The sequence below is a fragment of the Agelaius tricolor genome, unplaced genomic scaffold, assembly GCF_023055355.1.
Source record: "Agelaius tricolor isolate 1412-34295 unplaced genomic scaffold, bAgeTri1.0.p SCAF_7, whole genome shotgun sequence".
NCBI classification, from domain to species: domain Eukaryota; kingdom Metazoa; phylum Chordata; class Aves; order Passeriformes; family Icteridae; genus Agelaius; species Agelaius tricolor.
In genome coordinates this window covers 26,590,825-26,618,570 of record NW_027269267.1, presented here as the reverse complement: position 1 = coordinate 26,618,570, position 27,746 = coordinate 26,590,825, and the positions used below count along the sequence as shown (strand labels likewise).

Below are 27,746 nucleotides of genomic sequence, written 5' to 3'. Positions count from 1 at the left end.
TCAACTGCTGTTATATTATGAGGCAATATTGCACAGAACACTGCCAAGGATTTAAAGCACTATGTCACTTGGACAACTAAAATGTTTTCCTCTGCTCCAGAGGATTCTAACCTACCCAATCTGTTTTTATTTAAATGCATATAAAAATGGCCTCCACAATTTTGATACAACATTAAAGCATGCAAACAAACAAAATTATAACACAGTGCCTATGTTTTTCATTTGGTCTTAAGGTACATAAAATGATAACTTGCAACAAGCAGTATTCAGACAATCACTTTGCAGATAATGTTATAGCCACTCCTATCCATCCATCCAACTATAAGTCTAGTCAGGACTCTCATATTTGCTCTACTGTCTTTTCTTTGCTACTACACTGTCCTGTTCTATGTCCTCCAGAAGGGCAGTACTGCCCCAATTCAGGTTATTTAGGACCTTGCTGCAAATGTAATTTTCTTTTTCCATTATTTTTATCACTCACTCCTCATTCAGCAATTCTTTGTACTGCCCCACTTTCTCTATCCCATCAAGTATAAGCTACTGCTATCAAAATCTGTGCAATCTACCACCAATCCCAGACATCATTTCTATTTTAGTCACAAAAAACTGGCTGCCACCCTCCCACTGCTCACTGACTACATTTCTGCCAAGCACCCTCATGCCTGATCCCATGCTGCCTCTAATGTCTGGAAAGGAGTATCCTTCAGGCTTCCCACTCAGCCTCATCATTGTTCTTCAGTTTCTTCTCAGCCACTGTGCCAAATTAAATAAATAAATCAGAAGGTTCAACTGTAGGCTGGTGCACCAGCCCACTGAGTGCACTGAACTCTAGCAGGCCTCTCACTTCCTCCCATCATGTCAGATAAAAACTCAAAAAAACCACCACAAAGCCCTGATAGTAAGAACTGATGGACCCAGAGATATTTTCCCCTGTGGATGACTCAATGCTCACCAACAGGCAGTTAAAATGATCTGTAAATACAGATCAGGTTTCCAATGGATGCTGAACCTCATCTTTTATTCCTCTGGCAGGACAGTAAATACCTGTCCCTGCACAGGCACACTGAGCACCACCACCCACTGTGGGGAAATCTTCCTGATTTGCTGCCTTAAGGATTATTCAATCAGCCTTGCACAGTTTTTACAAATAAGCAGGCAAAGAGAAAAAGCAAGAAGTACAGTTCTCCCTTCACAGTTTATCTGAAATCTCTCCTCTTCTGCCAAAACTCAAGCATGTACCCTAGTGATTTCATAGCCATATTACTATAATCTCATTTCTGAGCCTCTGAAAACAAGTTAGGTAACACTCAAAGCATCTGTGGGCTGGTTTTTGTTTTTTGGGTTCTTTTGTTAGACATGAAAAAGCAGGGGTTTTCAAATGCTGAATTTAAAACAATAAAATGCATTATGTCATTCAAACTGTGCAAATCTGCAAGAATTAATAGATATATATATCATAGTCAAGCTTTCAATTTAAAGGAAATAATTATTTTAAGTCAATATACATTTACATAATCAGCCACTTTAGACCCATATATTACATATCCTAACTAAAGAGTTAAGTATAGTCAGTTCTGAAACCCATCCTGATCTTCTTGAACAGGGACCTAGTATGGACTACTGGCCTTCTCCTCTCTCACAGTCTCCCCTTTGCACCTCAACTAAACATTTAGAAAATTTGAGGTGTACATAATAATGTTTGCAGTCCTGGTCTGGCAAGGACATCAATCTGCAGATCAAACACCTGCACCCACAGAAAACTCATAACTAACTTACATTATGCAGCACAATTTAGCACATCAGTAATCTTTTATAGAATGATCGCTCTAAAAAGCTGCAACTTCAGCTAAATACCTCAAAGCACATACATCTGAAATAACATAGAACTAAACCACATATAATTGGAGAAAGTAGAGAAATGGCTCAGGAGTCCACCTCTCTTTTACTCTCCCTAGCCTCTGCTCCAGTAGTCCAGGTGTTCCAGAAGTGCTTTTTTACCACTTGAACAGAAAAACTAAGATCTTGATTGTTATGAAAATGTAACAGTAATCCGAAATGTGGATAAACTGATAATTTGTGGCCTACTCAATCAAGATTCCTTTTTAATTCCCCAAAAAGTATAGAAGTATAATATCATAATGCAATAATAGCAAATACTTCAATATTACTATTTACAAGAAACCATAGCATGTACAAAAATCATCATAAAATATATAACTTCATAACCCTGTTAGAGTAAACATCCTGTTTTCAGCATGTTGAGTGGGCAGAGTATTGAAGATACTAAGACTTAAATCTCAGCCCTGCCCAGGAATAGCTTTCTGTGCCTTCCAACAGAAAATGCTTTTTCATGGGCCCAGATCATGGTAGGTGTCCGAGGAACTGATAAACAAAAACTAACTAGAGACAGAGTACGCAGCAAAGTATTCAATCAGCTTTTAAGAAATCAGAATACATTATGTTGAATGCATGCCAAAGCAGTTTACTTGCAAAAAACGAAACCAAAATCTGACGTAGCTTACCTGGTAGAGCTCTTCAAGGTTGTATTTAATAGAAATGCTACTCTGTATTGCTCCCACCGCTTCATGAAGTTTCTGCCAGGTGTCCTGAGTATAATTATCTGGTAATTTGGGTCTTTCTGTGAAGTAAGACACAGGTAGTTTGAAAACGGCCACCCAAGGGGAGCCTACAGCAGCAATGTCTCTGTTCCTGCTGCTCCATCAGGTTGTGCCAAGCCTCTGTGCTCTTGGCCATGTAACTCTGGCACTCTCAGAGGGGTCACTAATTCCACCCGAGCCTTTGCACGACGCGCTTCACCCCCGGCTGCCGTGTTGGACGCCCGTGTTACTTTTAGCGAGGCAACCACCCTCGCCTGGCTTTAATCAGCGCTGACACTAAGGTGGCTTTCTGCCCGCTCCCTACGGCCGCTGCCCCCGCGCCGTACGGAGCCCCACGCGTGTCCCCGGGAGCCCTTACACGGGCACGGTGCCGGCGGCGTTATCAGCCCGGCAGCGTTATCAGCGCCGCGGCAGCCGCCCCTCGCCGATAGGGCGGCGGGGCCCGGCCGGGGCCGCAGTAAACAAAGCTCGGGCCGAGCGCACCTGCCAGGACAGAGGGCCCGGCCTGCCCCGTACCTACCTCTGAAGTTCTTGATCACGAGTTTCTTGGAGGAGGCAGTCGCGCCTCCGCCTCCTCCTCCCGTAGAGCGGGTGGCGGTCAGCGAGGCGGGCTTGGTCAGCCCGTTCGTGTGTCCCACCAACGCCGACAAGTGCGACTTCTTCTGCGGCTCGTCCGCCATCTCCGCCCGGGGCGCCGTGTCCGGCCAGGGCAACGCGCTGGGCTGGGCCGGGCCGGGGCCGGCTGGTCCCCGCCTCCGCTCCCCTCCTCCTCCTCCGCCGCCGCCGCCGCCACCACCCAGCCGCCCTCCCCCACTGCCCGGGGGCGGCTGCCAAGTGCCGCCGGGGGGAGGCACCGATAGCCGCCCGCCGTCTCCGCCCGCCCCGGCGGCCCGCTCGGTGCGGCTCCGGCTTCGAGCCCGTTCCCGAGTCCGGGCGGCCCGCGGCGCTCGGGCAGCGCCAGCCCCGCTCACAAGATGGCTCCCGGGCCGGGGCAGCCGCCCCTCGGTGTGCCCCGCTTGCCCTGGCTCTGTTTGTTGGTACCCGCCGAAGGGTGGCCGGAACGAAGGCCAAGGAGCAGCCCACAAAAGCCACCAGCCCAAGAGGCCGCCCGCGCCCTGCTCACCGGCACCTGCCAAACCCAACCGAGCCCAGTGGGCACGAACATGGAGCGTGTCCTTGTCTCACACATCTCCCTGGCGGCAGCGCCTTTAGGAGTCAACCCGCTCGGGATTTTAATGCTCAATTCAACTTTTCCCACCCAAGTTCACCGCGACCCCTCGCCAGCGCTCCCCGTGGGCAACGGAGCTAGCGAGGAGAGAGGGGAGGCGAGCTTCCATAGCTCTCCCGGGGAAGTAACCGGCGTGTCCCGCCACTGGGCTCCTGCCACACGGAGGGCACTGCCCGCCTGCTGTCCAAATCCAGGGTAAGGTGGCAGCACGGGTGACAGCGACACCACCCACACCACACCGCCACCCCTGAACGCGCGGCGCGCCCCAGCGCACGAGGTTTACTTCTGACCCGCGCCCTCTGCCCCGCCCACCGCTCACTCCCATTGGCTGTTTGAGTGAAGCCACGCCCCGGGTCCGCGGTGGGCGGGGCAGCGGCCCCTGGGGGCCGTCACGTGACGCTGCGGGCCGTCACGTGACGCTGCGGGCCGTTCCCGCCGCCCTCGGCCGCGCCGGGATCCGGAAGCGCGCGGGAGTTCCGGGGCTCGCACGGTCACACCGGTGTGCGGCCCCCGCCTCAGCTCCTCTCCTTTAATGGCGCACATCACCATTAACCAGTACTTGCAGCAAGTAAGCACGATTTTAAAATTATTTTTAAAAATTAATCTATGGGCCCTGTTTGAGTATGCGGGTTAGCTGTAAATGTGGTGCCTTGGTTAAGGAATAAATCAACGGAGGATGGGCGGTGTGGTGGGGAAATATATTTCTTCAGTGTGCGTGAGGTACACACCGTCTGAGTGCCAAGGGTGTGCCTGACAACTGTGGAGGTTTCTGAGGTGATTTATGGGTAAGAACGGCCGCGGAGGGCTGTGTGTGTATCCAGGGGCGAGTGCAGCTCAGCGTTCGAGGGATGCGGGGCTCGGAGATGCACACAGTGCGGACACAGCTGCTGCCATGGATGGGTGGATGGAGGGGCAGGAGCGGAGCCGCAGCGGTTCCAGCTGGATGGGGCTGTCAGTGACAAGCCTTTGAGTCTCCACTCTGCACGGCTCTTGCTGGACCACCGTATTTTCGTCGCTGTTACCATCTTACTTCATCTGGCATTAGTTAAGGCACGAAAAGAAAGTAATTGTTTGGGTCTTAGTCTCCAAAAATGGAGCATCTGAGATCTCCTAGGACAGCGGTCTGCTCTGAAAAGTCCGCGTTTTGTTGGGTTGACACTCTATTGAACTCCATTCAAGATGAAAAACTATCTTGCAAATATAAAATTACCTCTTCTTTTTCCGGAAATAAAAGCTAAACACAAATTTCTGAAAGAATTTAAACTGATGATTTTTCCTTTTTTTCTTGCTATTTTAGTCTATGGGTTTTTTTCCCATTTGGTATGAGTATTCCATACCTCAAAAAGAATTTTTTTTCATATTGGGAGACAAAAATATGATAAAGCATAAGCAATGGGAAGGAAACTCTTAAGAAGTAATACCTGAAACTACCTCCATAACTGAATAAATTTCCACCTTGATGTCACAATAACCTGCCCAAGCAGACTGTTTTTACAAGGAGTTATCTTTAGCAGGAAGCAGGATTAAACCATTCTTCCACAGAATATAACATTTACAGTCTTAGTAGGTTTCAAAAGGATTTGATACAGATAGAATATCAATCTAATATCAGACAATTGCCTTTGGAATGATATTTACATGTTAAATCTTCCTGTCTTCATTTTAAAGCATTTCTCAAAGATTGCATCTTTGCATCTGTGTTTGATGCCTGTAAGTCCAACTGGAACTTTAAAAAGCTTAACCAAATCTGGCTCCCAACTGCTGTTTTACAGTGTTAAACCCATGTACATACATATGCTTGCTTCCTACAAATAAGGAAAAAAACACAATGGTGTTCTCTCTACCTTCTCCCTGAGACCTTTTGGAACAAAAGGTGTATTGAAAATACAAAATTATCTATTCAGTTTTAAGCCTTTAAAAACTTGCATTTGATTTGATATTAATATGTATGCACAGTTGTAACTAGGTGGTGGCTTCTGTAGTAGTTATGTTAGTTAAATATGTCGTGTGCCTGTTGCTGGATTTTATTCTGTAATGTGATTGTTTACTTTGGTAGGTGCAAGAAGCCATTGAGACCAGAGATGGTACATTTTGTGCAGAATTAGTTTCATTTAAACATCCACATGTTGCAAACCCAAGGCTACAGGTGAGGATGTGTTTTTTGACCTTTTGTTTTACTTTGACTTTTCCCAGCTCTATGTGTGGGTTCCTTTCCATTGGAGAGAAACCTCAGAAATCTCTTTCACAGGCTGAGGTAGGATCCCCATGTAGGTTTGCTTCCCTTTTCTTTTTACAAGGATACTATATATTTTTTTTGTTTTCTGGTTGGCTCTTTTGTTCTATTTTGAATTGTTTTCTGGATGGATACAGTTTTGAATGTCCTTTCTGACCAGGTCTGCATTAGTTATTAGCATAGCACCATGGAAGGCACTATGGACAAAAAAGCAGTGGGTAGTGTGTTTGTGTGTTTTGTGTGTTTTGGATGCTTTTATTTAAGGCTGGCTCTGTTCAGGTCCTGGAGACAGAATGCACACTAGCAATTCATTACTCTGGGTAGGATTGTTAATGTAACTTAAAGTTCTGGTTGATGCCTAGTAGAGGTCCCTTCCAACCCTGGCAAATCTGTGAGAACTGCCATGGCAAAATATGCATATGGTGTTCTGTTTCTGGTGCATTGGATGTTCCTCTAATGTTTTATTGATTTATTCTACACTTAGCTTCCATCTCCAGAGGAGAAGTGTCAACAAGTTTTGGAATCACCATATGATGAAATGTTTGCAGCCCACTTAAGGTAAAGATGGGCCCAGAATGTAAAGTCAGTTGTGAGGCGTGCAGCAGGAATGGGGAAGGATATCCTTAAGTTTACTTTCCTATTTTAAAGGGCTTACACCTGAAAACTTGGTATTTATTAGTCTTACAAATAATGCTAGAATTGCAGGAAATAAAGACTTTCTTTCTCCTCTCCACATAAAGTTTGCTCTATGTACCTGGCTGTCATCTGTGTATGGCCATTGGCACAGCATTGTCAGTGCTTGCTGTTTCCCCTCTGCCTACTAGCTGCACAAGAATTTAGAGTGAAGTAAGTGAGGGAAATGAATATTTTTAAAAGGGAATTTTAATGATAAAAGTACTCTTAAGAGAGCTTAGTATCTAAGTAATTTTTTTTTAGGCTTTTACTAAGTCATTTTCTGCATCTAGTCTCTTTCAACAATCTTGAATTTTTAAAATTTAATCTTGGTGACAGTGTCAATAAGCATTACATTATATAGAACAAATACCTATTCGTGTCTAGCATTTGTTTTCTACTATTATCAATCTTAGTGCTCTATTAAAATACTTGTGCCAGTGTTTTAGGAATGCTTCTATTCATATTCCTTTGTGCCTTAAATAACCTGTAGAACTTCATGCCTGGTAGGACACAAAAATAAATATTTCATTTATGTATATTTTCTGATGCACTAATGCACCTTTTCTTTGACAGGTGTACTTATGCTGTTGCAAACCATGACTTCATAGAAGCATACAAATGCCAAACAGTTATTGTCCAATATCCTTTTCCATAAATCTTGCATATTGTTTTCAGATTAACTTCTTATAGACTAAGTTCTCTTTATGGTTTTTAAAAATCTAATAAAATGTGGTCTGCTTCCCAATACACTTCAGTTGTTTAGGTTTCTGAGCAAGGAAATCCAGATACATTCTTCCAGCTTTCTATAGGGTTAAGAAAGAATGTTTTACTTGGCTCTAAAATAGAATATTAATTTCTCCCAGAATATAGGAGAGTCTCAAATCATTATGATACCTTGCAGTTTTTACGTGGCTGGAGGGGAAAATAATGATAAAGAAGCTTCTATCTTATCTCTGCCAGTGTTCCTTACTGCTGCTGCCGTTCAAAGGAGTGCATGGCTGTGCTCACTTTCTTCCATGCTGCAACTCAGCTCCTTAACTTCTTGATGGTGTTTTGATTTCCAGTCTTTCATGTAGTCATATATGGTACCACTGAACAGCTGTTTCTCAAATCTGTGCTTTATTTCATGGCATTTTAAATTTTCCTAAACACAGTACATCTTTCCTGCGAGCATTTCAGGCGCATAAAGAAGAAAATTGGTGAGTACATGGTAGAAAGCTACTAGAAAATAGCCTCATCTTTTCCTAGTATAATACCATTGGAGTCAAACTAAAATTATACCTATAGTTTTATTTATCCCCAGTGATGCTAAAATCAAGCCTAATTGGCTTTGTTGCCTGGTTGAGTTTTCATGTCCAAAGTGTGGAATGTAAACATCTGAGCTTAATTACATAGAATGGTCCATATGTAAATACATGAAGGATTTGTTCAAAGAGAAGTGGAATTTTATTAAAGCCATAGTAAAAAAGACTTTAGACATCATTTTTGTAGTGTAGGATTTCTGAAATGCTGAGATCTTGAAGAACTGTCCTTTTAAGAAGTGCATTCTTCTTCACTTAAAGATTAATACATACTTTTCTAATTGCATGAGTAAGTAACAAAAAAAAAATTGCTTATTTCTCATGTCTTACTTACTGCTTGATTTGCACCTACTAAGTGTACTATGATTTTCTTTTCCAGGGCCTTACCTATTATGTATTCTGTAGCCCTTGATCTTCGAATTTTTGCTAATAATGTAAGTAGATCTGATTAACAGCCTCATTACTTTTATCTGTTTGGTATTTCCACACTAGAAATGTTTTTACAGAATTTATAACATGGTCAAATTTTGATTAGTTCTCTTTAACTCATTGTTTAGGATTTTGTTGACATGCTAAATTCATCTAGTCCTATTGAAAAGTGAGGTTGCTCAATCTTTCCACCTCCTATTGGCAGATGGAACTAGAGGAGTTCTGAGGACCTGAATGCAACTCCCAGCAGTTGCTTAGATCTTATGAAGGGATAAATATTTTCTTTTTTGAGTGGCATGTGGTGTAAGTCACTATTTCCATGCTGTCCCTGGGGTTTGGTGGAAATTGGAGGTATCACAGACAACCAAGCTGATCTAACCATTCACCAGATCTGCAGAGGGAACTTTCTGGTCCCCTTTTCCTGATGTGTGCACCACTTCTGATGCTCTTTGGAGCCCTTGGTGAGCCCATACAGCTGCTGACATGCTAATAATCCCCAAATTTACATTATTTTTCTCAGGCTGGTGAATTGAAGTAGCTTGTGTAGGGATCTATTGAGAACTTCTAGGCCAAGGTGAGTGGCAGTGTTGTGATTTTGTTCCTAGTCACTTCACCTGGAGAGTTGAAGCTAGAGTTCAAGTAAGGTTAGGGTTTGACAATATCCAGTATTTTCCCCTCATCACTCTCTCATGCCCAGTTACCCAGAAAACCACATGTGGAATGATTGCACAGGGAGTATTTTTTGTGTGTGTGACTGCTCTGCAACAAGTCTCAATTCTCAGTTTGAATGAGGGAAATCCATGTCTCTGAGATGCATGAGAAAGGGTAGCGTTGAATCAGTCATGCTGGAAGTGTTTAAACTCTATCTTCTAACCTTAGTGTATTCAGAGTATCTGGTTTCAGAGAAGACTTCTGCAGCAGGATGCATTTCCATTTCTTTTATTTATGTTTCAGCTGGTGAGAATGCAAACACTATAATAAAACTTTTTAAAAAGCACGTAATAAATATCTAGTTGCTATGTTTTTTTCTGTTGAAGTTCTGCATTAGTCAATGCATGGATCTTTCCCATATGTTGACAACTGAATTATTTTTTTTTCCTCTTTCTGCTGTAACATATGTTTTATCTTACTTCTGGATGTCTCAAGTCCCAGCAGTGTGTGTCACTACTGGAAACTGTTGAATATGGTTTAGAAATAGCATCTAGTTGTTGTGGCTTTGGAGAGAAACTGAATTATAAATTCTAAGACTCAATTCTAAAACTTCATAATTTCTAAAACTCAATAATTTCTAAAACTCCATAATTTTTTCCAGGCTCTTGGTCTTTGTACACTTGAGTGTAAGTGTTAATGCTCCAGTTGAGGTGTTAAACCTGAATTTAGGTTTCTGAGAGCTGCATTAAGCTGAGTGATACTAAAGGAAATAGTGATCAGTGCTGTTTTCCAAGGATTGTCCTTCTCTACATTGAGTACATGACCAGGAGCCTCTCTGTGTGTTTTCTTTTGTTCTGGGAGCTTGACTGCCTTCTAGATTTGGGAGATAGCAGCCATGACAGATCTCTTGCTAGAATACATTATAAAATGCTAAATTAAAAAACTAAACTTTGCAGCCCAGTGAACCATGATGTAGAATTGCATATTGTTTCTTGCTAGGCAGATCAACAGCTTGTGAAGAAAGGGAAAAGCAAAGTGGGTGACATGTTGGAAAAGGCAGCAGAGCTGCTGATGGGCTGCTTTCGAGTCTGTGCCAGTGACACGTAAGTGAAGGAACCCCTGCTGCACTTGCACTAGAAAATTGCTAAAAACTTAATGAACTTTGCTTTAGATTTTCCCACTTACTTAGACCATATGTGGGTCTTAGAATGAGCACTTCTGAGGCTTGTCTCATTTATAGTCTGTTCTCTCTTGACTATTAACTACAGAGGGAGAGCCCTCACTTCAGGTTTAGCATTCCTAGCAGGTGTTGTTGGGAGGGACTGATTATGTCCCTGTTTCTTAGGAAAGGTGATTAATACTTCTGTGCCCTGTTAGTTGTGAAGTTTGCTCCATTAGAATTAATTATATGGAAAAGTGGTGGCTCTGGTTTCCAGTGTTAGCAATTTTAACACTTCTGAATTGGAAAAAATGCTTTTTTTGTGTCTTTCTTTCATCTCAGGTATTATAAGCCACTTCTGTGCTTGTGTGTGTTATCTGCAGACTGGAGTGAGGACCCTGATGCAGATGAATAATATTCTGCCTGACATCTTTTCATTATGTTGAGAAAATATATAGCAGAGCTACACCTATGTTTACCCTAGAAAAGCTATGGCATGAATATCTATGGCATGAATTTACTGTGAGGACAAAGTCATTCTTTTCTTACCATGTTCAATATACTAGCAGGTTTTTTCTTTTTCCTTATGACAGTCGAGCAGGCATTGAGGACTCAAAGAAGTGGGGCATGTTGTTTCTTGTGAATCAGCTGTTTAAAATTTATTTTAAGGTAGGGTTCAAGTCTGGTAAGCTGTGTTTTGTATTTCATATTCTAAGTTAAACTTGCCCTGTTTTTATATGATACCATCTAGCTGCATGCTGATTAAAATGCTAATTTTTTTCAACAGATCAACAAGCTCCATCTCTGTAAGCCCTTAATTAGAGCAATTGACAGCTCAAATCTGAAGGATGAGTATAGCATGGCACAGAGAGTTACATACAAATACTATGTTGGACGCAAGGCCATGTTTGACAGCGACTTTAAGCAAGGTACTGTGTGCCAGTAAGACGTGTTTAAGGTCTTGCTGCTTGGCATGAAGTCTTGCTGGAGTTGTGTGTGTGTGACTCAGAATTGCACTGATCAAGGGAAAACTCATGCTGAAAAGTCCAAGGCCCACAGGCTGACTTGAGATGAGGTTACATCACACTTCTAATTGTAGTGTATGCCCAGCTTTAAAATATTTGTGTCAGTGAAGTTCCCTACAGTCTTATGCATTATGTGTGTGCATTACAAAATGTGTGAGCATCCAAAAGAATAGGTTTGAAAAATTTTTGCAGAGGAGCCTTCAACTCTCCAAGTTGCTGTGTGCCACATAGGAAATCTTCAGCAAACTGTAGTGTAGCAAACTGTAGTTTCTTCTTCCATTGATTTTGGAAGATGTACAAACTGCATTTCCTAGATTTCTAATAGATTTCACTAACAGAAATGCTTCTAGAGCTAAGGGGTACAGCTTCATCACTGATGAACTTGACAAACTTCTGTTCTGGAGCTGGCTCTGTTATTCCAAACTGTGTTCTGCCTTTCAGGCTTATCATTTTTTCTCTATTGGTGGGAGCTGCTGAGAGATTTTCATGCTGTTATGCTGTGTGGTCTCACTGGCCCATTTCTGCAGCTCAGGAGATGTGGGCATTACATTCAGCTTTCATCTCTTGAAGAACGTAATCTCAATTTAGGAAATAGAGTGTATTACCAGCAGTTCTTAGATTGTCTGCTTCTGTAATAGGAGCACAATAATATTACTGAAATTAGCTGAAAAATCCAATATTACTTGTAACTGTAATGTCTGACATGAAGATCCTGACAAGTTTTCTTTGACTTTCTGAAAGAGAACTTACCTTTCTAGTAATACTTTGTATTTTGTTGAATCTCCAACTTTATGTACTTTGAGTGACATGGTTCTTTTGTATACAATTTCAAATGTTATGCTCAAGAGAGATGCACATTGAGCACAGAATTTGGGTTACAGCTTTAATCCATTTTTGTGTTGATTTGTGTTGCTTGTGCTTGCAGCTGAGGAGTATCTGTCATTTGCCTTTGAGCACTGTCACCGATCAAGCCAGAAGAACAAAAGAATGATTTTGATCTACCTGCTGCCAGTAAAAATGTTGTTGGTGAGTAGATGCTACTTTCCTGAATAAGGGGAAGGGAGTACACATACAGACTGTAAAACTGATGCTCAGTGTTTTCCCTTAGTGGAATTCAGAGGCTATTTTACCCCTGTAAGAGCCAGCGAATGCACACCTTGTTATGTGAGGGCAAAAAGTGTTGAGTTGTCATTTACAGCAACATGGGAAAGGAGATAAGAGGGGAAATAACACAGCCAAACAAAAAACTCTACCCCCAAACAAAACCAACCTGGCCCTCCTTTCCCCCTACCTTTCTCCCACCCTTCCTAAGGGTGCAACCTGATGTTACTACTTTAAGGAAGGTATATTTGAATTCTTTGGAGAAGCACTCAACAGTTTGACTTCTGTCTTGTAGCAGGGTGCCTCTCTGCTGATCAACTGCACACAAAAGCCAGGGAAGGTGTGGATTCAATAGAACAAATTTGTCTGCTTCTTTCATCTGGTGGAAGAAAGGAGGGTGTGCAAACAGGTGGCTGAGGACTGTTGAGAGGGGTTTGCCACAGCTACAGCCTGTCTTTGGCTTTTTTATTTGTACCTCCTACATTTTCCCATTCAAGGCATGTCAGAAGGGTCATGAGGCAGAGCATTTTGGTTTTGAAAAATCAGTGAAGACTTGTTACTATTTGATCATTTCATATTTCTATTAAAATAATTAAGCACATATTTCTTGTTCCTGTTTTTTCCCATTTGCTGCGCTAACATTTGTGTATCCCTGAATTAGTGGATTATGCTGAGTATTAATTCATTGTGACTGAGGTGACAGGAACTAGATTTTAGAGTTTCCTGTTCTGGCCCTGTTCCCAAAGTTACCCATGTAGAATGTTATCACCTGCCTTTATTGAGTTGCCATTTTCCACCTTCCCCCTGGCCTGTTTATGACTTCCCTGCTTTTTCCTTTCAGTGTTCCCTTTCCAATCCCTTGCTGTGTCAAGTGGGTAAAGGGGGAGTATAGTGGGTATGATAATTGGTTTCTGTTTTCCTTGTTTTATTTGTTGACTTTCTTGTTTTCAGATCAATCAGTGGTAGGATTGATAAAGGAAAAAAGTCTTCCTAAAAGCTTTATTAACAGTCTTCCTAAATCTTTGTCTCAGTCCCACTGGGTGCCTAAAACTGGTTGGTCTGTTAGTGCCTAGAATTACTGTGGCTTTTCTAAAGCAGTTTTAGTGTACAAGAGGCATTAAAGAAACTAGATAAAGGTCATTGTATTTACAGTTGCTTTTTTTAAATCAGAGCCCAAAGATGAACACTAACTTCAAACTACTAAAATAGCTTGTGTGTTGGTTTTTTTGTTCCTAACAGCTCTCAGTAAACCTGCAGCTCAGTTCTGCTCTCAGCTAATCCTTCGTCCAGGAAAGGAGTTAGCAACAGCATAGCATGATGTAACTAAATTTAAAGTCTGACCAAGTCAATGTGCATTCTGATCTTTGCTGTGCAGGGGATAAAAGGCAAAGTTTCTTTTTGATTCTGTAGATGGTTCAGTCTTACCTGATCTAACAACAAGAATTAATTTTGTTTCTTTAAATTTAACCTTTCTCTCCCTTTTTATTTTTTTTGGGTGGAGGCATGGTGATGGTGGTGTTTGTTTTTTGAGAGGACATTTTTTTTCTGCATGGAGGCATAGAGAAGAAAAAAATCTGTTACAGACTGAGATAACACTTGACAAGGCTGAAGCACTGCTCATATTCCTTTGGAAATGCTTGGGATTCCTGCAGTTCTTCTGTTTGTAGATTAAATGATACAACTGTGACATAAAATTTGAATCTCCCAAGGCCTCATGTCACAGGATCTTCTTGATTCTACAAGTTTGATAGTTGCTCCCTAACATGAAGTATTAATTGTCCCAAAATCATGATAAATCAGTAGTTATTGTGAGTTGTGCTACGAGGTGTTTGAGAGATGAGGGGGTTGTCTTGCAAATACTTTTATTTACTTGTATTCTGTAGCAAAAAAAAAAGTGGTTAAAAATTCTTTTTTTCTCTTAAGAAACTTTTTTTAGCTAGATTTTTTTTTTACTAGATTCTATTTAAAATGTATTTAACTTTACCCTGGAAAACTTGGACACCATTTATTTTTCAGGGCCATATGCCAACAGTTCAGCTCTTAAAAAAGTATGACCTTATGCAGTTTGCTGAAGTAACAAAGTCTGTGAGGTATGATGCTTGCTTTTCTGCTTTGTGTTCAACAAGTCTTAAGTAAAAGGTGTTTCTTTGGGGTGATTGAGGAAGGCAGGGGAGGCATATTCCTACCTATTCATACTTTCTTTTCTCACAGGTGTGAGACCTCACTTTTTCATTTCTTTATCCTTGCAGTGAAGGAAATCTTCTCCTTCTGAATGATGCTCTAACAAAGCATGAGACCTTCTTTATTCGATGTGGAATCTTTCTTATCCTTGAGAAGCTGAAAATCATCACATACAGGAATCTCTTCAAGAAAGTGTAAGCATAACAAAAACTACATTTTTGGAAAAGCAGATTTAATATGGTTTCACCTGGGACTGGGGTAGAATTGCATATGCTCCTTACTTCTCTCTGAGAGAGCTGACTTCCTGTTAAGGTGAATTTATTGTAGAAAGACCGTTTTTCTAAGAAACAGAATTTTAAAGTGATTATTTCTCAATAACACTTTTTTTCCTGTTGTTTCTTTCAGATATTTACTGCTCAAAACTCATCAGCTATCTCTAGATGCTTTTCTGATTGCTCTGAAGTTCATGCAAGTAGATGATGTTGATATTGATGAAGTCCAGTGTATTTTAGCTAACCTCATATATTTGGTAAGTGCTGACCACTTGTTGTCTGGTGCTTCCACACTTCTGACAGTGAAAAATATTAGATAGAGAATAACAGTTTATGTCAAAAGAACTCATCAGTAATCCCAGTTTTTCTTGTGGTTTTTTTGAGAGACTTCTGCTCAAAGTGAAATGTTTTCATTTGCCCTGAGGACTTCCTCTAGTTCCTGCCTTTTTTTGCAGGAATCAGTTAAAATTGAAGTTGAATTTCACATTACAAATTCAGTACTGACATTTCTATATATGCAGAAACATTGATTTAAAAATAGAAATCTTTCAGGTGGCACCAAAAAGATTTGTTCTGCATTTGAAGTAGGAGACTCTTGATCTTCTCAAATTAGAAAAAAATAGAGCTAGATTTCTTTGGATCTGTTCTGCATTTTGTCTTTTACTCTAAGTGAATCTCAACTGCTTATGAATGGATAAAAGTTTGAAATCTAAATATTTGTATTAAATCAGAGGTTGTGAAGCATCATTGTAGTGTCAGCAAGAAAATTAACCACTACTCTGTTTCTGAAACATTATTTGATGTGGTCTAGGTCACTGGGAGATTTCTTTCACTGTTACAACACTATGTCTGAAAAGGAAGTACAATGTCATTTAGTTTATTAGGTATCGAATGCTAATATATTAAAATCCTCACTTTAAAGTGAACAAGAGTGACTTTAGAAACACTTTTGCAGAGCTCTTGTCTCTTGGAGGCAGTGTAAGCAGACCCATGGGGGCCCTGGCAGGAGGCTCTCAGTCTGGCAGCACCCTTAGTGCACAGGCAGGGTGGTGGCTCCAGCTTTGTGCTGGCTCTCCAAGGTGACCCAGTTACCTAAACTGGACCCTCGTGCAGATTTAGGTACAGTAGTGCAGTGGTGAGTGAGCATAAACAGCTCTGCTGTGGTTAGCTTGGCTTGGAGGGATTGTGTTACCAGCTCTAGGTACTAACTCTGCCTTTTTCTCCTTCTGCCAGGGTCACATTAAAGGCTACATATCCCATCAGCATCAGAAGCTTGTGGTCAGCAAGCAGAACCCATTTCCTCCACTGTCAACAGTGTGTTGTTGAATATTGCATCTTAGCCATGCAAGTACTCTTCAGATACTCAGCTTGCCCAGTGGGACTGCTCCCAGTGACCCCAGGAACACTGTCAATGGCCTGGTTCATGTCCAGGACTGAAATACCAGGAACTGTTCATGGCTCCTTTCCCAGAATGGCCAAGGCTGCCAGGGTTACAAAGTGCATTGAAATGAAATGTTGACTTTGAAATGGTTGTTTCCACAGGCTTCTACATCATTCAAAGTATCTCATGAAGAAATAAAGCAAAGCATTCCAAATTCCTTCCCAACTACTTAAAAGCTTTTATAAAGTACTTCATGTTACTATTTCTGTGTTTATCCTTCAGAGAGAAGTATCAGCCTTTGTTACTTGTGTTAATCCATTCTACAGAGTAGAAGTAATGTTTTCTTAACAGGGTTTCCAATTTTTTTGAAGTCTCAATAATTTTGCTGGTATTAAATACTCTCTTCAAACTATCTCTAAAAAATAGAGAAGTGTTTGACACCAAAAGCTTTACTGTGTCAGTAATACTTATGGGTTTGAGTATATGTGGTAGGGGCCCACAGATGGCTTTGGGATTCTTTTTAGTTCTGGTCATATTTTGTTTAATTTTTGTTATGATGAACAAAAACTCATGTAGCTAAATTATCTATACTCTGTTTTATTTTGCTTCTGGGGAAAACACTACCACTGGATCCAGAATTTTAAGTGCTACTACCCTGGGGGTCAGTTTGTTTGTTTGGGGGTGGTACAATATAACTTTGTCCAGACTGAGATTTTAGTTTGGGAATTTTAAAATTATTTTTAAAACAAATAAAACATTTGTTTTTTGTTGTCTTTGACAGTTGGGTTTTATTTTACCCTCTAAGTGACATGGGCATCATTCCTAAGGGAAAACATAAATTCCATGTATGAGGGGAAGCATTTTTTAGTGTGATGAAAATGTCAAGTGCTACCTCAACATAGACATTTAAAAGCTTGACATTCCCCATGTCTCTTAAGTTTTACTTATATGGATTCTGAAATAAGAATATGAATTTGCTGAATCAAATCTCAGGGTACTAGCAACATTTGAAATCACAGAAAAAATATTCAACATGTTTTGAGGTTTAGGATGAACAGTTCTAGGAAATCTAAAATTAAATCAGTCTTTAGTTCAATAACTAGGTTTACTGTATCATGACTCAAGAGTACTGTGTGTCAGCAGAAAGAAAGACAAAACAGGCTTTTCTGTATAAACTGGAGTTAATACATGTCATTGTTGCAGCTTCCATTGCTGCAAATAGTAGTAGAGTCAAATGGGGGTACTGGCTGCATCCTTGTGTTTCCTTGCAATGATTGGTAGGGGCTTGGTGCTTGAGAGTTGGTTGTGTTTGTGCCTTACTTTATTTTTTGTTTAACCCATACCATATACCTTGCAGTGTTGGTGAAAAGCAGTGTTTCCCAGTCAGTGTCTTCCAGCGGCCAGGATCCCAGGATACCGGTCAGAAACCACGTGCCTTTGTACTCAGTAACCAAAAAGCTTCCTCCAGCCAGGTGTTTGTCTACAGCCTCCTGCAGGTGCCCACAGAACTGCCTGTTTGTGAGGCTGATGTTGAGGATTTGCTTGCAGTCCTCAGCAGGCAGGTATGAAACCTGCAGCTCTTCGCCTTGGAGTTCATCACCCTCCACTCTCCAGCCACTGACTGTACCAGCCAGTTTTGGAATTAAAACGTGTTCTGCAAAGTCTCTCTCAGGGGTGCACACAGGCAGGTGGGAGCTGTCACACTCAACGTGCTCTTGAAGTTGTAGCAATGCAATGTTGTTCTCACCAGTGTCTTCATCATAGCGGATGTGGATGTGCTTCTCCCTAATCTGCATTATCTTCCCAGTTCCACTTGTTCCATTAGGCCCTGTGGAGCAATGACATCTGACTGCTCTTAGGAATGGTTTATGAGACCTGAAAGCTGCATGCAAGCTGCCTGGTTGTGCTGAGAAACACGTGCAGCAGAGGAGCTAAAGGCACTCTTCCTCTGCAGTAAAGGGAAACAAGGAGTAACACACTGGCAGCTTTTTGCTGCTGGGAGGAGCACAAATAATTTCAGCAGTAAGGATGAATTTCCAGCACTGATGTGAATTTTGGCAAGAAACAAGTCACCACTAAATCTACCATGTTTAGCTGATCTCTGAGTGCTGAGTTCTTGGGCTGTGCTCAAGAGACACTTTCTGCTTGCCTTGTAAAGGGGAATGTGGGGTAGCTGTAGTTCTAGCTCAGATACTTGACTGAGATGCTCAAATGAAATAACATCATATTTGTTTCCTTTAACAATATTTTTATGCAGCAAGAAGTTTAGTAAGCTTGTTTAAAATTTAGCTTGTCTATACTGAAATGTGCTGCAGCAAGAAAAAATGTTGAATCACCTACCAGAACCAACCCTGATTTGAAAGTGGCTGTGCAGAAGGGCACACTCTGCTGTGGTCAACACGAAGTTACTTTTTAGCAGCACTCCTCCACAGAAGCCTTTCCCTTCTGGGTTTAGCAGCAGTACCTAAGAAAATTCAAAAAACCAGTAGATAGCACTGTCCATGTGAGGGTAAAGTGATGGGTTTAATGAATTGCTAGGAATACCTGCCAAGGAAATCGTTCATCACTTTTCTTCCTGGTTTCACTTATAAGGTTATCACTGTCTTGAAGTCTGCCACATGCACATGCATCTAACAAATGAATTAAAAAAAATCAAAACTTCATGCTGTATCATTTCAAGATAGCAGTATCATTTCAAGATAGTTAATACCTGCAAATGCCTACTGTTCCACCTAGACTTTGGGGTTCTGCTTTTGTGCAAAGGAAAAGGAGAATGAAAATTTCTCAGCTGGTGAAAATTGGAATAATTTCTTTGGCAATTGTAGCCATAATAGTTTAGCAATGGGCTGAACGTGGTCACTGTGTTAGGCTTGTAGTGACCAGGTTTCACTGTGCTTCATTTCCCAAATGAAATGAGGCTTCCTCTCCAGGCAACCATTAGCACATCTTGCTTTTTCATCTTTGTATCCTGTATTCACATTGTGTCAAATAGCTGAGAGCTGTGGCCCAGCCTGGACAAGGTAAATGCTGTTTTTTCCTTGTTACAGCTGTCACTCTAGGGACGTGTGTGCCTTTCTCATCTGGTTCAAACGACACAAATGCTTTTTGATTGAATCACCACATTTGTCACACTTCCACTTGGTTTAGGTTGGGGTCACACACATTGGATCCTGTTCAGGTGAAGCTAAACCACAGGACACCTTCCAGGTGCACACAGCTGCCTGGTGCTTAGTCCACAGGACTGAACTGGGCCAGGTTGATGTAAAGCCCACCTGAAGTGTGCTCTGAGTGTGGACATCAGTCTGTCACCACCAAAAGTGTGGCTCTACAGCTGAACTCCTATTTGGCTGCCCCACTTGTGCTAATACAGACAAGGTCTAAATATACTGCTGTGGTTTTAGTAGACCTACTTTGTAAGGGGATGAAATTGAATGAGATACCTAATATGGGACTGAAGAACTAAAAAGGGCTACTGTTTCAAGCTAATTAAATTGGCAGCAAATGTTTCCCTTCATTTATTAGACCATTGGTCATCTGATAGGAATCAATTGAATTTCATTCCCAAGCAAACACGTGCTCTGCAGAATTACTCTTTACCAAACACAGGAGTGGAAAACCTGGTCCAGTGAGTGATATGTAGGGTGGTGCAAGTCCCCTCTGCTGATTCATACTTAAACATTCTGATTAAATAGCCCTTCTTTTACCATTGCTTTGGCATCTTGGATGGTGGTCCCTAGATTCCTTTTTCTACCCAGCAATACTGCTTTAGGCTCAAAGCAGGCTGATCCCATCTGTTAGATAGTGGCCTGCCCACCCAGCCCTGAGCAGGTGCCCCCTTTACCTCCATGCTCACACCTACCTAATGCAATGCACTGTTTTTTATCCTTCCCCAGCTCGTAGCCATCAGCACAGGAACAGCGGTAGGAATCCCTCCCTGGATAGCAGAAATGGTCACATCCTACCTTTGCTTGGTGGTGACATTCATTTTTAGCTAAACAGAACAAGCAGAAGAAAAACGTGGAGTATTCTTTCATCACTTGAGTCCTCTATGCTTTTTTTTTATTCCCTTTGTGTGGATATGGGTTGATAGTATTTACCACTGGGATTTTTTTCCCCTTGTTAAGCAGAACTTGGAGCAAGCTGAGTCTCTGCAGCATTCATAGACTCATTGCAAACTGTGCTCCCTCTGCACCTCCCTGCAGCAGACACTGCACCTCTGAGTTCTGGGAAAGGGTGCCATGGGTTTTTAAACAAAACACCAAGTATGTGCAGCAAGGGGAGGCTGCTGCACAGTATGAAGACAAGTATTGCTTGAGGAAGAAGGCAGCTAAGGTATCTAGTTTTGACAAAAACCCGTAGCTCTCATTTTGCACACTTGTTTCATTTTGCACACTTGTTTGATTTTGCACACATCAGCTACCAAAGATAAGAAAAAAAGAAAGGGAGTATGAACTTCAAAACATGCTCAACTTTCCATAGCAAAGCAATCACTTAAATCTTTAGCACAAAGCAACTGTTATTTGATTTAGCTCATAGGTAGCAAAAAATCTTGTATAACATGGCTGCCTAAGGCTCTGAGATGATCTAGTTCCCAGCACTGGTCCAAGCTGTGTCACCTTCTGTGCTCCCCAGAAGCTGGTCACAGTCACACCCCTTTTGCACAGAACGACCCTGCCTTGCTGCAGCCAGGGCGTCTCCCACCCCAGGGGACCTCTGAACCAGCAGAAATCCTGATGTCAGGGCTGGAAAGTAGAACCTGGCAGATATAAAAATGTAGTATCTGGCCTGGGGTTTTCCTGTGCCAGAACACATGTGTTTTACTTTATGCTTTTCACTTGCACTGGAAACAGTTTGTTTTCTGGAGTCCTTCTAACCTCAGGGACTGTCTTGTGGGGGTATGTGGCCTCTGAGGCACCAGGGTGCCTGGGAAGCCACCCTGGCACTGCAGCCTTGGTCCTTCAGGCCTGGGACCACAGCAGGACAAGCAGCCAGGCAGCACAGGTGGCAGTGGCAGGGCTGGCTTTGGGGGTACCCAGGAGGTGGTTTGGTTTCAGCCCTTTTGCAGCATGCCCAGAGAAAGGAGGCTCAGGCCACTGGGACAGCCTTTGGAACCTTAGGATTCCACAATGTTTTGCAGGCAGGCAGCACACATCACCCTGCTCTGCCAGAACTGTGTGTTTTACCCAGCACATGGGTAAGTGTTGGGCACCATGGGAGAGCTGGGTATGGTTTCATGGGGACAGCCTGTGACAAGATGAGCTGGGGCTCCTCAGAAGGGGCAAGCCTTACCAAAAGCACAGTTCTCTCCCTCGTAGCCCTCAGCACAGGTGCAGGTGTAGCCACGGATGCTGTCCTCACACACACCATTGTGCTGGCAGGGGCTTGAGGAGCACCTCCTGCCACCTGGAGAAATGGAGAGGGAGGAGTCACCGCCAGCACAGATCTCAAATTACACAGCCCACATCCAAGCACATGAGCTGTTCAGAGAAGTGTTGTGAGAGCAGCTTGAAAGGAAATGGGCTAAGTGCCACTGAAGTGCTCCTCAGGGGTAATTTTAGCTCAAATCTGCTGCCAGAGGTGCTCTTGCAGCCCCTGGGAGCTGCCCAGAGGCACAGCCTCCTTCTGGAGGATGGATGCTCTGAGTCACAGTTCCTGCTTTTTTACAAATGTGATATAGGACTGGTGTTTCAGGTCTCCCACGTTAAGACTGATATATACTGGATAGAAAAAGCATCAAAATTATAGAGCAAGTGTACAGCAAGCAACATCAAAATAGGAGGAAATACAACTTTTCTATATCTGCACAATTATTCTGCAGCAGCTCAGACACTAGCAAGCTTGCTCTTTCTGCTGAACTGAACATTGAAACAGGAGGGTGTCCTCACTGAGACTGAAGCACCAGGCAGAGCTGCCAGTTTCCCTTCAAGCTGCCCACAGGAATGACTCCTAAGCAGTTTGAAAACACGATCCAAGTAACAACTACTTATTATAGACATAGGCTATCAGTGAGCAAGCCAGGAGAGCCTAACCTGGGACATGCTGTCCAACCTTTCTAAAAATTAACACCTTGTCAGAGAGGTTAATTCAGTCAGTGAGCTGCCCCATATGATTTTGGGGTTGGAAAAGTGAAAATCTATCAGCTACTGGGAAAAACCCCACCAATCATCATCTGCTTAGGCTATGGGCACTATGTCTTTGAGTGTTAGAATGTACTAAAATACTGGCTGAGAGAGTTACCACCTTCAACCCATCTGCAGCCAGATGCCACCAGGATATCCAAGCACAATGTAGGCCTCCAGAGAGGGCTTTTGGGTGAACTGGGGGAATCTCACCTGCACAGCTGAGCAGGCAGAATTGAGGAGCTGGAGCTAGGGAGAGGTTACCCCTGCAGCCTGAAGCAGTTAGATGGATTCAAGCCTCTGAAATCCATGCTGGAAAGAAAATAAATCCAGCACCTAGCTTTATTAAAGGAGGAAAGAGAAGATTCAAAGAAGTATAGAGATATTGGCCTGATTTCTGTTACTGGCAAGCTATGGTTAAACTGTAAGCACACAGCAATCTAAAAAGGTGGGAAGTAAAAACCATCATACATTTTTCAAGATCAAATAATTCAAACCATTTAAATCTAATCATATTATAAGATAAGGGACCTAGGGGCAATCAGTGAACATGATAGAATAGAAATGTCTCCAAAGACATTGTCACTCAATGAGCAGACTGCTATAAGGCTTGCACAAAACTTTTGGGAAGTGATGTTTAAAGAGAGTTTGGCAATGACCAAGTTCATACTGTTGATAAAAGAAGGTCAGGGACAAGTGTGAGCTCAGGCAAAGTGCCCTGACAGCAGACATCCAGCAAGATGCCACTACATCAGTTTTGACTTGAAGGGACAAAACAGTGCAGAACAGAGCTGGTGGGTGACCCAGCAGTTAGGTGGGTGCTTAGCCTTTATAATAAATATAAATAAATAAATAAATAAATAAATGCTTCCTCTTTTATTCACAATGCAGATTTATCCACTGCACCCTGGACTTTCAGGGGAAAGCAACACAGATACCAGAGGTCTAGAAAAATGAGATTATTGGAAGACAGGATGAAAAAATATGTTTGTTTAGTGAGGAGGAAAAAGCCACTTTTCAAATGCAGCACTCTCCAAAATGTTAGAGAGGACATCACAAAGTAGGAAATACACACTGCTGTTCTTTAGGAAGGAGACAGAACATATTGCTTTTAATTACAGCAAGAAAGCCACCCCTGAGGCTGAAGTCAGTAATGTGTCCTGATTGTGGCCAAGCTTGTTTGGAGGGACCATTCTGAACTGGTTTCCCTTCTCTCATCCTAGGCTAGAGAGGAGGCCTGCATGACATGCTTAGTACAAATATCCAATGACTCAAATTAGAAACTAATCCCACCCTCACAAAAGGAATAAAATGCCAGATATTTAGCTTCATTCTTCATAACCTTTATAGCACTGATAGGATTCTTCTATGCAATGGTTCCCAGGACTCAGGAATTTAGCAGCTTGTGCAGAAAAGTATTACTGACTGCTGGATTTGCCACCTCCTTTTCCACTCTTTAAACCTAAGACTAGAAATTAATAATAGCTAAGTTAAAAACAAGAGAAAAACTTGGGATGAAGCATACAGAAAAAAAGAGAGGGAATAGGGCAGAGTCACCATGAGCTGGTGCCACAGGCTTCCTGTTCAGGTGGCACTTAGTTACATCAGGCCCTCCTCAGCTTCTACAAATTTGTTTCTCACCTTGGCACCTGACAGGGAATGATGCAATCCCACTGTGCAGAGTTTGTAGACAGCTCAGTAGCTTTTAATATCTATTTATCTTGCCCAGGTTTAAGTGCTAATTCTGTATTTGAGAGATTTTTCTGATAGAACTGTGCTGCTCTATTGTATCAGCAAAACATATTTTCTCATGTCCAGGCTGTTTCAGATTCAGGAAAAGAAGTAACCTATTTGCTATGATAACTTTTACTCATCTTCTACTTTTATTGTTTCTGCAGATTTAAATGGTTTTTCCTGTATATTACTTTTTAAAAATCATTTCACATCAAGAATTTTCCTTCTGCTTTACTACAGACATGACAAATAGAGACTGACTGTTTCTCATAGAATAAACTCTTAGAAAACCAGTATTAGACTGAATCATAATGTTCACAATGTGACAGTACTGTGAAGGAGAGAAATCAAGAGGCCAGCTTACCATAGTAGACATCCCAAAAGATTTTCTGGGTGAAAAAAAAAAGGAAATTAGATTTTAATTCCCAAGTAATGTAATCTGTCATAAATATTTTGCTAAACCAAAAAACATGTTATGAGAGAATATATAGAGCGGTTTAATGTTTACAGAGTTGCACAACTATAATGTGCTGCTAGCAAATATACACATGAGAAGGGAGGGGCTTTGCCTACTGCTTACTTTATTGTTTCCTAAGAAGCTGTACAGGAAAATAAACACTTCACAGGCCAGAGAGAGGAACAGCTGGATCCTTTAGCAATGCAGCTCCCTGAAAAAACTGGCTGGCTATTGTCTGCAGCCTGGGAAGTGACCCCATCCTGTCCCATCCCCCTTGGCCCCTGGCAGGTGCTGCTGGAGGCAGAGGGGTCAGCACAGGGCAGAGCTGTGGGCACCACTGCTGGCCACCTCCCCCCTGTGCCCTGCATCTCCCTGGGTTCTACAGCTGAGCCCCAAAGCCACACCTCTGCCCACCCCTCCCTTTCCCAAAGCACCACGGCTGCCCATGGGCAGCCCTACAGCTCTTTGCTCTGCTTTCCCTGCAAACCAAACTCCTTCCAGGTTCCCATTAAAGGGCACAGCATCCATCTCTGTATGTCTGGAGAGCCCCTGGTGCAAAGGAATTTGCAGCTACCCACCAGGTGAGCTCCTCTCTATAGGTCCCACTGCTTGCTGTGTATTGATTCCCTCTGTCCCAGTCGTAAAATCACAGAATTATTTGGGTTGGAAGGGACCTTAAAAATCATCTAGTTCCAATCTCCTGCTGTGGGCAGGGACACCTTCCACTAGACCAGGCTGCTCAAAGGACCATCCAGCCTGGCCTTGAACTCTTCCAGGGATGGGGTATCCACAGCTTCTCTGGACAACCTTTTCCAGTGCCCCTGGAACGAACTAACTCCTATCATTTATTCCCCATGCTGCATGCATTTGCATAAAAGCATTTGAGTCGGGCCCTGATGAACCCAGTTTACTGTCTGGAGTGGCTGGAATTCCTTTGTGCTGCCCTCCAGGTGCTCTTCTGCTGGCCAACACCCCTTTGCCCCTCCTGGTCCCTAAGGGAAGCTGAAGCTGCATTTCTGTGTGTGGTCAGGATGGGACAGCAGCCACGTGATGTACTAATACAAGGAACATGACACATCATTTTCTGGAGAGGACTTGGACAATATCAGAGCTGACCTCCTCATTGCCATTTTGACCATGGAAGACACCTGCTTGCTACCTGCTGAGATGGCAAATGCAGAGATTTCACATGGAAAGAAACCCAAACAAATGGAGCAGTCTTGTGTTTCACAAGCAAAGGATCGTGGCAGCAGTTCTTATTGTGCATGCAGGGAAACAAAATACTTACAAGCACTTCATCATTCTCAAATACTTCTCTTGCTTCTTCATGTGTACATCTCTCTTCTAGGCATTCTCTTTCCAAGCTGCCTTGAAGGACCTCCTCCAGAAGGATGGAACTGGCACGTCTCTGTCTCTTGATAACACTGTTTGCATCATGAGCTGATATAAATACTGGAACGTTGTATGACAAAACACTAATATAAGTACTTAGAATTATTTCCTTATATACTTCTACCTTCTTTTGTAGAAGTATATTTCCTTATATACTTCTACCTTCTTTTGGTTGATTTGGGGTTTCAGCCATATTAAACTTACATAATTAAAGAGCTCTACTGTCTTAGCCCAAATTCAGCTGATGAGTTGAGAGTTTTTACTTCTGGGGGATGCCTGACTTGCTCCCAAGCAGGGGGAATTTGAAACCATTCCTGCACAAGACATAGGGAACAGGGTGTGGTGGCACAGCCAGGGAAAAGGGAAAAACATTATTATAAAAGGCAAAGGCTATTTTGTGACTGCACAGGGGTTTCAGGTGCATTGGTAGAAGTGGGTATTAGTGGTGTTAAATTATGATGGTGGATCCAAACTGATGCTCTTCAGTCTTAGTTCATGACAATTTTTTTTGCTGAGAAGCAAAGCCATGACATGTCTGAGTTCTCTATCAACTCTCTCTTAAGGGGAGTAAATAAAAACTACCCCTCAGCAATGCTCATAGCTAAGAGGGCTATATCCCATACCATGTTCATGTGGAAGACACTGTGATCTTTCAGATTTGAGTAAAGAGGAGGAGAGACCAGTTAACAGATCTTAAAACTCCTCTTTGCAAATGACACCTCCATCAAAAGCTGCCTGGCAGCTGGGCAGCTGCTGCCACCCTGGAGCCTCATCTTCTTCATGAAGCAATGTGTGACCATGTGTGTCAGCACGTGTTTGTCAGTTCTTCTGTGCTTGGAAAGCAAATGTGTTGGGGCAGGGAATATTCAGGGTTTTTTTCTCTTTTATACAGTGTTTAGGGACCCAACACTGCTGGTTGAAGTAATCAATAATCATAGAACTGGGAAAAGTGAGAGCAATAGCAAAATTATTCCAACACTGTGTACAGATATTTAGTTATCCTTTTGAAGGATATCCCTTAAGCAACTGTCTTCCACATGATATTAAAAAAAAGCTTCATGTCTCTGTTCTGCATTTTAAATATTATCTGACCCCCAGCACATATTTCTGCTGTGCAGTGGTTCTGCCACATCCAGCACAGCTGGCAGTGAACTTCTGCTGCAGGGTGTTTTGTTTTTCCTGAATGAACACCATCTTTTTCTTCCTTCTTCCTGGCTACTCCTTATTTTTGACAAACCATGGAGGATTAATACAGACACATAAACTTCTTCAAACTATAACAAGCATGCATACTGGCCTCTTCCATAGGACTCTCTCATTTTTATTTCAGCAGCAACTAGAAATATGAAACAAAATTCACTTTAATATCTGGGACACTCCAGGGTATTACCCTGGCATAAATGATGGTACTTCAAAACTGCATTGCCCCATTAGCTTACATCAGTTTTCACTTAGCTGCATGAAATAAATAGCAGAAATTTAAAGAAAATTAGGAACAGACTGTTTTCATTGATTTCACTCTGTGCTACAAAGTAAACATTATACAAGGTACAAAATTACTGGTGCTTTTAGAAAAGCAGCAGCACAAATCAGAACCAAAGGAGCAACAAAACAAAAGCCATACCTGCCTGCTCTGTCTGAAGGAAAAGGGCAGAGAGAAGGAAGAATATTATCCAAGAGCACCTTGCCATGGTTACCCTCTGAGCCTAGCGGTGCCTGCCTGCATTCCTGCAGCTCCTGTGGGAAATGGCTGCAGCAGAGATGGTGAAGTTTAAAGTCCACCTGCTCAT

At 42.3% G+C, this 27,746-nt stretch overlaps 3 protein-coding genes across 31 annotated transcripts in view; 1 reads left to right on the top strand and 2 right to left on the bottom strand.

The window, feature by feature from the left end:
• The window catches only part of CUL4A (cullin 4A), a 57,515-nt gene extending 54,124 nt beyond the window's left edge, over positions 1-3,391 (bottom strand). For 5 of the 22 annotated variants that reach the window (XR_011679735.1, XM_071430657.1, XM_071430662.1 and 2 more), the window contains exons 1-2: positions 3,139-3,380; positions 2,523-2,638 (exon numbers count right to left, since the gene is read on the bottom strand). Coding sequence is in view for 18 of the 22 variants with exons in the window: in XM_071430657.1 (XP_071286758.1) it covers positions 2,523-2,638; positions 3,139-3,298 (276 nt within the window). In the remaining 4 variants the exon portion in view is untranslated. Of the gene's footprint in view, positions 1-2,522; positions 2,639-3,138 lie in introns of all 22 variants that reach the window. The other 17 variants (XM_071430660.1, XM_071430663.1, XM_071430661.1 and 14 more) reach the window with 9 other exon arrangements.
• Positions 3,392-4,236: 845 nt separating this feature from the next.
• PCID2 (PCI domain containing 2) lies at positions 4,237-17,032 on the top strand. Of its 8 annotated transcripts, none has more exons than XM_071430675.1 (14): positions 4,239-4,414; positions 5,903-5,992; positions 6,564-6,637; positions 7,328-7,395; positions 7,914-7,953; positions 8,435-8,489; positions 10,135-10,238; positions 10,888-10,963; positions 11,082-11,223; positions 12,245-12,345; positions 14,437-14,510; positions 14,670-14,795; positions 15,007-15,130; positions 16,107-17,032. In XM_071430675.1, the coding sequence occupies exons 1-14, from the start codon at positions 4,379-4,381 to the stop codon at positions 16,197-16,199; spliced, it is 1,203 nt and encodes a 400-aa protein (XP_071286776.1). In that variant the 5' UTR covers positions 4,239-4,378; the 3' UTR covers positions 16,200-17,032. The 8 variants fall into 8 exon arrangements, 7 of the variants coding, with proteins under 7 accessions (XP_071286780.1, XP_071286779.1, XP_071286776.1 ...); XM_071430676.1 differs by lacking the exon at positions 5,903-5,992 and adding an exon at positions 6,040-6,100 and having other exon boundaries at positions 4,257-4,414; XR_011679736.1 differs by lacking the exon at positions 16,107-17,032 and having other exon boundaries at positions 4,237-4,414; positions 14,670-14,913; positions 15,007-15,091.
• Positions 17,033-17,570: 538 nt separating this feature from the next.
• On the bottom strand, positions 17,571-27,746 carry PROZ (protein Z, vitamin K dependent plasma glycoprotein). The gene is given in 8 exon segments (XM_071430683.1): positions 17,571-18,082; positions 18,595-18,718; positions 18,799-18,884; positions 20,114-20,245; positions 21,544-21,657; positions 24,472-24,496; positions 25,853-26,016; positions 27,581-27,746. Coding segments are annotated over 8 exon segments (1,323 nt in total).